General features: G+C 46.9%; 1 protein-coding gene across 1 annotated transcript in view; it reads right to left on the bottom strand.

Annotated features, from left to right (window-relative positions):
- Positions 1 to 11,458: 11,458 nt before the first annotated feature.
- The window catches only part of LOC137562115 (zinc finger protein 850-like), a 161,977-nt gene continuing 159,451 nt past the window's right edge, over positions 11,459 to 13,984 (bottom strand). Inside the window, exon 12 of the mRNA XM_068273449.1 lies at positions 11,459 to 11,499. Within this exon, the coding sequence (XP_068129550.1) occupies positions 11,459 to 11,499 (41 nt within the window). The remainder of the gene's footprint in view (positions 11,500 to 13,984) is intronic.

The following is a 13,984-nucleotide window of genomic DNA, read 5'->3' as shown; positions in this document are numbered from 1 at the left end:
TTGTGTGTACTTCCACTCTGTGTACACCGCTCAGCCAGACTATATAGCATTGTGTGTACTGCCACTCTGTGTACACCGCTCAGCCAGACTATATAGCATTGTGTGTACTGCCACTGTGTACCTCGCTCAGCCACGCTATATATAGCATTGTTTACTGACACTCTGTGTACACGGCTCAGCCAGACTATATAGCATTGTTTACTGACAATCTGTGTACACGGCTCAGCCAGACTATATAGCATTGTTTACTGACACTCTGTGTACACGGCTCAGCCATACTATATAGCATTGTATACTGCCACTCTGTGTACACCGCTCAGCCAGACTATATAGCATTGTGTGTACTGCCACTCTGTGTACACCGCTCAGCCAGATTATATAGCATTGTGTGTACTGCCACTCTGTGTACACGGCTTAGCCACACTATATAGCATTGTGTGTACTGCCACTCTGTGTACACGGCTCAGCCAGACTATATAGCATTGTTTACTGACACTCTGTGTACACGGCTCAGCCACACTATATAGCATTGTATACTGCCACTCTGTGTACACCGCTCAGCCAGACTATATAGCATTGTGTGTACTTCCACTCTGTGTACACCGCTCAGCCAGACTATATAGCATTGTGTGTACTTCCACTCTGTGTACACCGCTCAGCCAGACTATATAGCATTGTGTGTACTGCCACTCTGTGTACACCGCTCAGCCAGACTATATAGCATTGTGTGTACTGCCACTCTGTGTACACGGCTCAGCCAGACTATATAGCATTGTGTTTACTTCCACTCTGTGTCTGCTGGGCCTGGGAACAGTAGTACACCACTCACCCGCCACTGTATAGCATTGTGCTCTGTGTCGCTGCTGGCAATAGTGGTACACCGCTCACCCACCACTGTATAGCATTTCTGTACTGCCACTGTACTGCTGCCAGTCAGCGTGTACTTTAAGGATAAGTGAAATGAGGAAGAAATCCGGTGAAAGAGGAAGGGGCAAGGGAAGAGGTGTTTCCCCTGACGGTTCATGTACAGGCCACAGGGGAGCACCCAAGAAAACCCACTCAATACCGCCCATGTTGTCCAGGACAACCACCTTCACAGATCCAAAAGAACAGGAACAGATAATTACTTGGATGACCTCTCAAGCGTCCAGCAGTGGGTTAAGCAGCACCAGCACATCACGCACGAGGTCCGAGTCCTCAGCCAGTTACAAGGAGCCAGTGGGCACAAAGCTGACACAACCGGCAGCGACACCACGCACACAACTGCCAGATAACCAGTCCGATGAATTACCTCAGGACACAATGGGGTATTCGCAGGAGCGATTCCCAGGCCAACAAACTTCCACCTTTGAAAGGTCAATGGAGGAACAGCCAGAAATGTTGTGCCCGGATTCACAACCATTAACTGTGGGAAATGCACCGGGCACTGAAATACAAGGCGAGTCCGAGGACTTTGAAACCCAAATCCCAGAGCAAGTTGGGCAAGAGGGGTTGCAATTGCAGGAGGTCGGCCGAGAAGATCTGGAAGACGATGTTGGAGTGAGCTGTGCAGAGGTTGTTCTGGGGAGCTCTACTCCACGGCGGCGGCCCCCCACAATGACATATGACGAGTTTCAGGAGATGGAAGAGGAGGGTATGGACAATGTGGACATAGACCCAGATTTTGTTTGTGAACGAGAACATCGCCGTCGTAGCAGCAGCACAGATGAGTCTGTTGAAGAACCCACTGCTGCACGAGTTCACCTTGTGCCACAAGGTAGGCGGCGCGCAATTTCAGGCACCACAAGCGTGGAAGTTCAAGTGAGAGGCAAAAGTGGCGCAAACAGAAATCACCAGCAAGGCAGGTGCTCCAAAGTCTGGGCTTTCTTTGAAGACTGCACTGAGGATGTTACCATGGCGATTTGCAAGGTGTGCAAGACCCGCCTGAGCAGGGGGAAAAGTATTAACAACCTCTCCACCACCAGCATGACCCGCCACATGCTATCCAAACATCCCACTCTGTGGGCAAACGCGACAGGACAGGGTACCAGCAACACTGCCTCCCTTGGGTTCACCAGACTCACCACCAGACCCGCCTCAGCAGCAGCAGTAGCCCAGCCATTGCGTGGTTCACAACATTCGCAAACATCAGACGACGCTGACACTGTCACTTTCCGGAGTAGTGCTCTTGACGTCTCCCAGTGTTCATCTAACACAACAACCAACAGCCCTTCAGTGTGCAGCCCTACGGTTCAGTTGTCTGTCTCGGAGATGTTTGAGCGCAAGAGGAAATTGCCAGCAAATGACCCCCGGGCCGTGGCAGTAACAGCCAGCATAGCCAAGCTTCTGGCCTGCGAAATGCTGCCATATCGAGTGGTGGAGACAAACAGCTTCAAGGGCATGATGTCAGTGGCCATCCCACGTTACGTGGTTCCCAGCCGCTACCACTTTGCGCGCTCTGCAGTGCCTGAGTTGCATGAGCACGTGGTCAGCAAAATAACCCGAAGCTTGAAGAATGCCGTTGCCTGCAAGGTTCACCTCACCACTGACACCTGGACGAGTGCGTTCGGCCAGGGTCGATACATCTCCCTTACCGCGCACTGGGTGAACCTTGTGGAGCCTGGCAGCGATTCCTCACCTGCTACGGCGCGGGTGTTGCCCACGCCGCGAACAGCTGCACCGCCGTCCCTCCCACTGGATAACAACAGCAGCACCTACCTCTCTGACTCCTTCTCCTCCAACGCATCTCAAAGCTGTACCTCATCTGGAAATGCTAACCCAGCAACAGCAGCAGTAGGATCGTGGAAGCAGTGCAGCACAGCCGTTGGCATGCGTCAGCAAGCGTTGCTGAAGCTGATCTGCTTTGGGGATAAGCAGCACACAGGGGAGGAAATTTGGAGGGGAATAAAGGAACAGACGGATTTGTGGCTGACACCGCTGGACCTGAAACCGGGCATGGTTGTGTGTGATAATAGGAGTAATCTCATTCGCGCTTTAAGGTTGGCTAAGCTGACACACATCCCTTGCCTGGCGCACGTGATGAACCTAGTAGTTCAGCGGTTCCTGAGGACGTACCCAGGCGTGCCCGATCTTCTGTTGAAGGTGCGTCGAGTGGCCAAACATTGTAGAAATTCCAGTACTGCTTCGGGGGCACTCGCCAAGATGCAGGAGCGCTTCAATCTCCCCCACCATCGCTTGCTGTGTGATGTCCCTACGCGCTGGAATTCTACGCTGCACATGCTAGCCCGCTTTTGCGAGCAGAAGAGTGCAGTGGTCCAGTACATGACGGCGCAGTACCGAGGCGCATCCGGACAGCTGCCAAGCTTCTGTGGATCCGATTGGGCCAACATGTTGGACCTCTGCCAAGTCCTCCAAAATTTTGAGCAATCCACGTTGCTTGTGAGCAGTGACAACTCTTCAGTCAGCATTACCATACCACTGCTGTGTTTACTGAAGAGGTCAATGTTGAAAATCAAGGAAACAGCTGTCATGATGCAACTGGGGGAATCTGACGGAGAAAACGATCAGCGTAATGGTACCAACATCAGGCCATCCGCCTCAGGAAACGCTGGCCCCAGCAGCTATGATGAAGAAGAGGAGGAGGAACAGCTGGAGTTGGAGCAGGAATTTCCTGCCAGCACTGACGAGGGCCAGAGCGGTGCACGTTGGACTTCCACAATTCAGCGCGAATGGTCAGCAGAAGCAGACCAGGAGGAAGGTGACGACTATGATGCATCACAACAACTATCACAACGCTCACAAGAGGATGATGAGGATTCTGGTAGGACTCTGGCACACATGGCTCAATTCATGCTAGACAGCATTGAATGCGACCCACGCATTGTGCGCATTCTGGACAACACCAATTACTGGGTTTATACCCTTCTGGATCCACGGTACAAACACAATGTTCCAAAACTGCTTGAAGAAAGAGTCAGACAGGTCAAAATGGAAGAATACCAGCAGGCCCTTGTGGAGACTTTAGAGAGGAGATTGACATCCTCCCCCTCCTCTAGCCAGTTGTACGCCGACAGACTGACTTCCGCAAACCCAGGACGACCAGGAGGGCAGCAAACAACGCAAGCCGCAGCTAGTGCCCAAAAGGGAATGGTATCGGCAGTGTCCTTGGAGTGGGAAAATTTTCTGACACCCATGCAGCAGCAGCCCACTGAACAGCAAGCGTACAGATCCACCTCCAACACCGATCGCCTGGAGAAGATGGTCAAGGACTACATGTCAGATGGCATAGCTGTGTCGAACAATCCATCTGCACCCTTCAACTATTGGGTATCGAAGCTAGACACCTGGCACGAACTGGCAATGTACGCAATAGAGGTGCTGGCTTGCCCGGCAGCCAGCGTTATGTCGGAATGCTGTTTCAGTGCTGCCGGAGGCATCGTCACAGAACGGCGTATCCGCCTCTCCACAGAAAATGCAGACCGTCTGACTCAAATTAAAATGAATCAATCCTGGATTGGAAACGACTACGCAACACTCCAGGACCCCAACCAAGTAACATGACCAATGAACATCTGGGATGGTTTAGCGTTTCCGGTCCCTGTTTATTGAACCTCTCATCTTTATTACATTTATGACTGCATGGCGGCAAAAAGCATTGCTGCTATATCCGCAAGCTTTTTGTCCTCATACAAGGCCTGGGTTGTTGTGTCTCACAAAGCGTGGCCTTCTCCTCCTGCGCCTGCTCCTGTTCCATCACGTGTGCTGCTGCTGCTGGGTTAGCGTTGCCGGTCCCTGTTTATGGAACCTCTTATCTTTATTACATTTATGACTGCATGGCGGCTAAAGCATTGCTGCTATATCCGCACGCTTTTTGTCCTCATGCAAGGCCTGGGTTGTTGTGTCTCAAAAAGCATGGCCTTCTTCTCCTCCTGCGCCTGCTCCTGTTCCATCACGTGTGCTGCTGCTGCTGGGTTAGCGTTGCCGGTCCCTGTTTATGGAACCTCTTATCTTTATTACATTTATGACTGCATGCATGGCGGTAAAAAGCATGCTATCCGCACGCTTTTTGTTCTCATGCAAGGCCTGGGTTGTTGTGTCTCACAAAGCGTGGCCTTCCCCTCCTGCGCCTCCTCCTGTTCCATCACGTCTGCTGCTGCTGCTGGGTTAGCGTTGCCGGTCCCTGTTTATGGAACCTCTTATCTTTATTACATTTATGACTGCATGGCGGCAAAAAGCATTGCTGCTATATCCACACGCTTTTTGTCCTCATGCAAGGCCTAGGTTGTTGTGTCTCAAAAAGCATGGCCTTCTTCTCCTCCTGCGCCTGCTCCTGTTCCATCACGTGTGCTGCTGCTGCTGGGTTAGCGTTGCCGGTCCCTGTTTATGGAACCTCTTATCTTTATTACATTTATGACTGCATGCATGGCGGTAAAAAGCATGCTATCCGCACGCTTTTTGTCCTCATGCAAGGCCTGGGTTGTTGTGTCTCACAAAGCGTGGCCTTCACCTCCTGCGCCTCCTCCTGTTCCATCACGTCTGCTGCTGCTGGGTTAGCGTTGCCGGTCCCTGTTTATGGAACCTCTTATCTTTATTACATTTATGACTGCATGGCGACAAAAAGCATTGCTGCTATATCCGAACGCTTTTTGTCCTCATGCAAGGCCGGGGTTGTTGTGTCTCAAAAAGCATGGCCTTCTTCTCCTCCTGCGCCTGCTCCTGTTCCATCACGTGTGCTGCTGCTGCTGGGTTAGCGTTGCCGGTCCCTGTTTATGGAACCTCTTATCTTTATTACATTTATGACTGCATGCATGGCGGTAAAAAGCATGCTATCCGCACGCTTTTTGTCCTCATGCAAGGCCTGGGTTGTTGTGTCTCACAAAGCGTGGCCTTCTCCTCCTGCGCCTCCTCCTGTTCCATCACGTCTGCTGCTGCTGGGTTAGCGTTGCCACCCGGTCCCTGTTTATTGAACCTCTTATCTTTATTACATTTATGACTGCATGCATGGCGGTAAAAAGCATGCTATCCGCACGCTTTTTGTCCTCATGCAAGGCCTGGGTTGTTGTGTCTCACAAAGCGTGGCCTTCTCCTCCTGCGCCTCCTCCTGTTCCATCACGTCTGCTGCTGCTGGGTTAGCGTTGCCGCCTGGTCCCTGTTTATTGAACCTCTTATCTTTATTACATTTATGACTGCATGCATGGTGGTAAAAAGCATGCTATCCACACGCTTTTTGTCCTCATGCAAGGCCTGGGTTGTTGTGTCTCACAAAGCGTGGCCTTCTCCTCCTGCGCCTCCTCCTGTTCCATCACGTCTGCTGCTGCTGGGTTAGCGTTTCCGCGTGGTCCCTGTTTATTGAACCTCTTATCTTTATTACATTTATGACTGCATGGCGGTACAAAGCATGCTATCCGCACGCTTCTTGTCCTCATGCAAGGCCTGGGTTGTTGTGTCTCACAAAGCGTGGCCTTCTCCTCCTGCGCCTCCTCCTGTTCCATCACGTGTGCTGCTGCTGGTGCTGGGTTAGCGTTACCGGTCCCTTTTCCTGGAACCTCTTCTCTGTATTACACTTATGACTGCATGGCGACAAAAAGCATGTTACCTGTGCAAAGAAACATGACATTCTCCACATTTAAAAGACCGTTTTTCCTTTGAAATTTTACAATCAATTTTCTCAAAAACTATAAGCTCTTTTTCAAATATTTTTTTCCCCTTGTACCCACTCCCAAGGTGCACATACCCTGCTAATTTGGGGTATGTAGCATGTAAGGAAGCTTTACAAAGCACGAAAGTTCGGGTCCCCATTGACTTCCATTATGTTCGGAGTTCGGCGCGAACACCCGAACATCGCGGCGATGTTCGGTGAACGTTCGCGAACCCGAACATCTAGGTGTTCGCCCAACACTACTGTGTTCCCATTCATTGATCTCCGGGCTAACGGATGGCGGGAGCGTGCAGTAGCATAGTAGCAGCCTTTTGGAAGTAGCAGCTATGTCCAAAAAGCTAAAATGGTTAAAGGACTTTTTTGTGGTTACTTTTTTATTTAATTTTAAGTCTTTGTGGAAATGAGTGTGGGAAATATTTTGGTGATAAAGGAAACCTTGTCAAACATGAGAGAACTCACACTGGTGAGAAACCACCTTCATGTGCTGAGTGTGGGAAATGTACAGCACAATTTGTAATTTGTACAGCACATGTTTTGTATAGCATTTCCCACAGCTCATGGATTGGGCCTCTCACCAGTGTGTGATCTATCATGTGTGACAAGGTCTGATTTCTGGGCAAAACATTTCCCACACTCAGAACATGGATAGGGCTTTTCACCAGTTGGATATTTCTTATGCATGATAAGGTTTGATTTACTCCCAAAACATTTCCCACACTCAGAACATGAATAGGGCTTATCACCAGTGTGTGACTTTTCATGTGTGACAATAACTGATTTCTATGCAAAACATTTCCCCCACTCAGCACATGAATAGTGATTTTCACCAGTGTGAGAGGGCTAGTTCACACTCTGAATGCAAATTGAAACAAAGCATTTCCCACAATCAGCTCATGGATAGGGATTCTCACTAGTGTGAGATCTTTCATGTATTATAAGGTTTTCTTCCTGACCAAAACATTTCCCACTCTCAGCACATGCATAGGGCCGCTCACCAGTGTGTGAGGGATAGTTCATACTCTGAACCCAAATTGCGATTGCAAACATGATTGCTATTTTGCATTGCAATTTTGCTGTAATTTGTGTTGTGATTCCCATTCAACAGAATGTGAATCACATTGCAATCATCCCCCAAAGTGCTGCGTGCAGCATATTTTCGATTCATGCAAATCACAAATACTGTAGTGAGAATTATCCCATAGGATGAACCTGACCTCTGATATGCAACAAGAATTGATTTCTGTACAAAACATTTCCCACACTCACCACATGAATAGTGCTCCTCACCAGTGTGAGACTTCTCACGTCTGACCATCAGTGATTTATGCCCAAGAAATGTCCTACACTCAGAACATGAATAGGGTGTATTCCCAGTGTGAGAGACGCCAAGTGAAACAAGCTCTGATCTGTGAGCAAACCATTTCCCACACTCAGCACAAAAAAAGGGCTTCTCAGTAGTGTGAGATCTCTCATGTGTAACAAGTTGGGATTTCTGTGCAAACCATTTCCCCCACTCAGCACATGAATGTGGCTTCTCACCAGTGTGACGATAAAGACAAAGGAAATACCGAGAGCCCAATATAGTGTAGTATGCAAAACAAGGGGTTTGAAATGAAAAGTATATAATATATATACTCACAAACGTGGGTTACCTCCTAGGTAACCACTGTATAGGCAGGTGAGGAGATTAGACCTGTCCTCACTCAGGATTAAAAGTTGCTCTCTGTAGATAAGGAAATAAGGGGCAACACCCCTCCACCAGGGGTGGATATTGATAATGTAAGAGTGAACAGAGGCGCCAGCAGGATAAAAGGTTCTAAAAGGCTTAAAATCCCCCAGGAGGTGCTGGGAATGGGATAGACTCGTGTGACCCTGTCTGTCGGTCATCAGGGCAGGAATTAATGCATCTCTGTCGTTCATTGGGTATCGAGAGTATATGACACTGGATCATTTCTGTGGATACTGTCATATGAATAATGAAAGGAAAGTTATGGTTAATTAAGATAATTAAAGGAATTTTTAATGGTTGCCTTTTTATTTCATTTTAAGTCTTTGTAAAAATGTTCAGAGTGTGGGAAATATTTTTGCGATAAAGGAAACCTTGTCAAACATGAGTGAACTCACACTGGTGAGATTAATGTAAGAGTGAACAGAGGTGCCAGCAGGATAAAAGGTTCTAAAAGGCTTAAAATCCCTCAGGATCTTAATGAACCATAACTTTCCTTTCATTATTCATATGACAGTATCCACAGAAATGATCCAGTGTCATATACTCTCGATACCTGATGAACGACAGAGATGCATTAATTCCTGCCCGGATGACCGACAGACAGGGTCACACAAGTCTATCCCATTCCCAGCCCTGGAATTGCTATACTAAATATGGCAAGCCCCAGAGCAATGACATTCTGAATTCTGCTGCAAAATGTTGTTTTGCTGACTTTAAAAACATTTTTTTGTTTTGAAGTATTCAAAATCGATATCCTCAAAAACTACAAGATCTTTTTGAAAAAAAATATTTTTTTCTTCCTCTTGTTCCCGTAATTCTCCTTAGCATACCCTGCATATTTGGTGATTCAAGCATGTATGGGGGCTTTGGTATAAACCACTAAAATCAGAATAACATGATCCGTTACAACGCAGTTCTGTGAACAGCCTTATTTTGGAACACAATTAAGTACTGAATTAGCCCTCGGGCAGCAAAATAAAAAAAAAACGAAAACAGCCTTGTTATGAATATGTTTTGCGCTGTACATACACATGTTTATCTTATCATGTCACATGTCGCCTCCGGTACCCTTTAAAGTCTGCATGCTAGGTATGCTGGGAGATATTGCCTGTGGTATAAAATGGTGCTTATTAGGATTATACTAACCTATGCAAGAGAGTCAAAATGGAAACAGACTTCCCTACCCATGCAGTATGTGATTGGATTAATGTGGTAAATGCCAGCAGCTACCCCTTTATAAACTTACATATCAGTCTAGAGCTCAATTGACTAAATTGGATTGGATAATATATAAAATATGTGCTTGGAATCATCTCATACAGTAATCCCACGCCTCAATATTAATGCCATAATCCATGACCTCCAAACTAGAGATGTCCCGAACGGTTCGCTGGCGAACTTCCGGTGGTTTGTGTTCGCCATGTAACGCAAACTTTTCCGGAAGTTCGGTTCGCCCCCATAGTGCACCATTAAGGGTCAACTTTGACCCTGTACATCACAGTCAGCAGGCACATTGTAGCCAATCAGGCTACACTCTCTCCTGGAGCCACTCCCCCCCTTATACTGTATAAGGCAGGCTCCGCCGGCCATTACACTCACTCGTGTGCCTGCAATAGTGAGAGAAGGGACAGTTGCTGGCAGACTCTCATAGAGAAAGATTGGTTAGGCTGTTATAGGCTTGTTAGCTTGCTCCTGGCTGATTCTTATTGCTAAAATAGCACCCCACAACAGCTCTTTTGAGAGCTAATCTTGTTCTTGTGATCTATTTTTTTTCTATGTGTCCCACTGACACTTGTGTTGCATAGACAGCCTTGCTAATTCATACTGGGTGTGCCACTACCAGGCCCAGCGAATTCAGTGACTACCTGTGTGTGTGACAGCAGGTGCACACTGTAATACCCATCACTGCATATACCTAGTACCTGTTGTGTTGAGTGAACCCACCTGATCCCAGCATATACCTAGCTGTTATGTTCAGTGAACCCACCTCATCACTGCATATACCAACTTAGCTGTTGTGTTCAGTGAACCCACCTCATCACTGCATATACCTACCTTTTGTGTTGAGTGAACCCACCTCATCATAGCATATAGCTAGCTGTTGTGTTAAGTGAACCCACCTCATCACTGCATATACCTAGCTGTTGTGTTAAGTGAACCCACGTCATCACTGCATATACCTACCTTTTGTGTTGCGTGAACTCACCACATCACTGCATATACCTACCTTTTGTGTTCAGTGAACCCACCTCATTACTGCATATACCTAGCTGTTGTGTTCAGTGAACCCACCCCATCACAGCATATACCTAGCTGTTGTGTTCAGTGAACCCACCTCATCACTGCATATACATAGCTGTTGTGTTCAGTGAACCCACCTCATCACTACATATACCTACCTTTTGTGTTGAGTGAATCCACCTCATCACTGCATATACCTAGCTGTTGTGTTCAGTGAACCCACCTCATCACTGCATATACCTAGCTGTTGTGTTCAGTGCCCGCTCACTTACAGGATGTGAAGGGAGGACTGGAAACTTTTTTTCTTTAGAAAGAGCACGGATTCTGAAAGTAGTCTTTCTAATGTGGACTTAGATCAATGAATAGGAACTGTGTCCCCATTCATTGATCTCTGGGCTAACAGACGGCAGGACCGCACAGTAGCATAGTAGCAGCCTTTTGGACGTCGCAGCTACATCCAAAAGGTGAAAATGGTTAAAAGACTTTTTTGTGGTTGCCTTTTTATTTCATTTTAAGTCTTTGTGGAAATGAGAGTGGGAAATATTATGCTGGTAAAGGAAACCTTGTCAAACATGAGAGAACTCACGCTAGTGAGAAACCACCTTCATGTGCTGAGTGTGGGAAATGTTTGTACAGCATTTCCCACACTCAGCTCATAGATAGGGCCTCTCACCAGTGTGTGATCTCTCATGTGTGACAAGGTCCGATTTCTGTACAAAATATTTCCCACACTCAGAACATGGAGAGGGCTTTTCACCAGTATGATATTTCTTATGCATGACAAGGTTTGATTTGCTCCCAATACATTTCCCACATTCAGAACAAGAATAGGGCTTCACACCAGCGTGAGATCTCTCATGTATGACAAGGTTTTGTTTATGACCAAAACATTACCCACACTTAGTGCATGAATAGGGCTTCTCACCAGTGTGTGACTTTTCATCTGTGACAAGAACTGCTTTCTGTGCAAATAATTTCCCCCACTCAGCACATGAATAGTGATTCTCACCAGTGTGAGAGGGCTAGTTCACACTCTGAATGCCAATTGAAACAAAGCATTTCCCACACTCAGATCATGGATAGGTCCTGTAAACAGTGTGTGATCGCTCATGTGCGACAAGGTCTGATTTCTGGCCAAAACATTCCCTACACTCAGAACATGAATAGCGCTTTTCACCAGTGTTAGACTTCTTATGCATGACAAGGTTTGATTTGCCCCCAAAACATTTCCCACTCTCAGAACATGAATTGGGCCTCTCACCAGTGTGAAATCTTTCTCCAGCAGCAAAATAAAAGAAACGAAAACAGCCTTGTTATTAATATGTTTTGCACTGTACATACACATGTTTATCTTATCATGTCACATGTCACCTCAGGTACCCTTTAAAGTCTGCATGCTAGGTATGCTGGGAGATATTGCCTGTGGTATAAAATGGTGCTTATTAGGATCAAACTATTCTATGCAAGAGAGTCAAAATGGAAACAGTCTTCCCTACCCCTACATTATGTGATTGGATTAATGTGGGAAATGCCAGCTACGACTTTATAAACTTACATATCAGTCTAGAGCTCAGTTGACTAAATTGGATAAGGTATGAAATATGTGCTTGGAATCAGCTCATACAAGTATCCCACACCTCAATATTAATGCCATAATCCATGATCTTCAAACTAGAGATGGCCCGAACGGTTCGCTGGCGAACGGTTCCAGGCGAACTTACGGTGGGTCGTGTTCGCCATGTAACGCAAACTTTTCCAGAAGTTCGGTTCGCCCCCATAGTGCACCATTAGGGTCAACTTTGACCCTGTACATCACAGTCAGCAGGCACATTGTAGCCAATCAGGCTACACTCTCTCCTGGAGCCACTCCCCCCCTTATACTGTATAAGGCAGGCTCCGCCGGCCATTACACTCACTCGTGTGCCTGCAATAGTGAGAGAAGGGACAGTTGCTGGCAGACTCTCATAGGGAAAGATTAGTTAGGCTGTTATAGGCTTGTTAGCTTGCTCCTGGCTGATTCTTATTGCTAAAATAGCACCCCACAACCGCTCTTTTGAGAGGTAATCTTGTTCTTGTGATCAATTTTTTTTCTGTGTGTCCCACTGACACTTGTGTTGCATAGACAGCCTTGCTAATTCATACTGTGTGTGTCACTACCAGGCCCAGCACATTCAGTGGCTACCTATGTGTGTGACAGCAGGTGCACATTGTAATACCCATCACTGCATATACCTAGTACCTTTTGTGTTTAGTGAACCCACCTCATCACTGCATATACCTAGCTTTGTGTTGAGTGAACCCACCTCATCACTGCATATACCTACCTTTTGTGTTGAGTGAACCCACCTGATCACAGCATATACCTAGCTGTTATGTTCAGTGATATACTCAAAGTCAGCCAAGCGCTTCCTTCATGTGCTATATGACCTCCTCTTTTAGCACACTGCCATGGTCCACTACACCTCCACCAGGGTCACCCTGTGTGATCCGAACTCACCAAATATGGTGGGCCATATATTACAGTGGCCTTTCACACTTCTGGGGCATTAACAGGCTCCCCACGCCCTCGAATTCTCCTCTTCTTAAAACACCATCAGCCCATTTCTCTTCAATAATCAGCAGCATAAATTTCCACAGGCATATACCTCAATGACAATAAAACGCTTTCATTGCGCAGTATAGTTAAAAACAGTGTACTTTATTCTGATGTTACACTCACATTTAGCAGGATTTGGTCAGGCATGTGGAGTTACTAACGAGCTCCCCCCCCCCCGTTCGGCCTCCCGGGCTGACCGCCGTGTTGTTGTTAACCAGGGTGCACGTTTGCTTCCACCGCCAGCCTCCCTCCGCTAGACACGAGACTTCTTCCGCATGTGGCTCCTCCCAACTAGTTTTGTCAAGGTCACACGACTCATTCAGGGGATGGAGCCTTCATGCGGTATTATGCTTATATGCAGTGCGCTCAGCCCCGCCCCGCCAGACGCATCCCCTCCGTTTCACGCGTCCAGGAGCCCGGAAGCCCACACTATCCACCATAAAACTTTATTAGTACAAAAGCTACTCCATTACAAAATTATTATACCACAATAAAAATCAATTAAAATTACATATATTCACAAAAATACATTCTTATCAGTACATCATAATATGTCATCATGAAGTTTGACATTATATTCAACATACAGCCAGACATGGTGAGCAGGACATCCACTACCAATTTAAGTTAGTCCAAACATTATGAATTTCTTATATATTCCCATTAATTACATCCACCCCCTTCTTATTACCCTTATTAATTTAAATGGCAAAACCTGGAGTCCAGCCCCCCAGTCCAAAACACACTCCAAGAGGAATCCCTATTTCATGAACTCCCCACCCCTAAGCATGCATGGGGATAAATGCCATTTAAATTAATA

This window comes from Hyperolius riggenbachi, chromosome 3, assembly GCF_040937935.1.
Source record: "Hyperolius riggenbachi isolate aHypRig1 chromosome 3, aHypRig1.pri, whole genome shotgun sequence".
Classification (NCBI taxonomy): domain Eukaryota; kingdom Metazoa; phylum Chordata; class Amphibia; order Anura; family Hyperoliidae; genus Hyperolius; species Hyperolius riggenbachi.
Note: the sequence above shows the minus strand (reverse complement) of the source record. Positions and strands in the feature narration are given on the sequence as shown.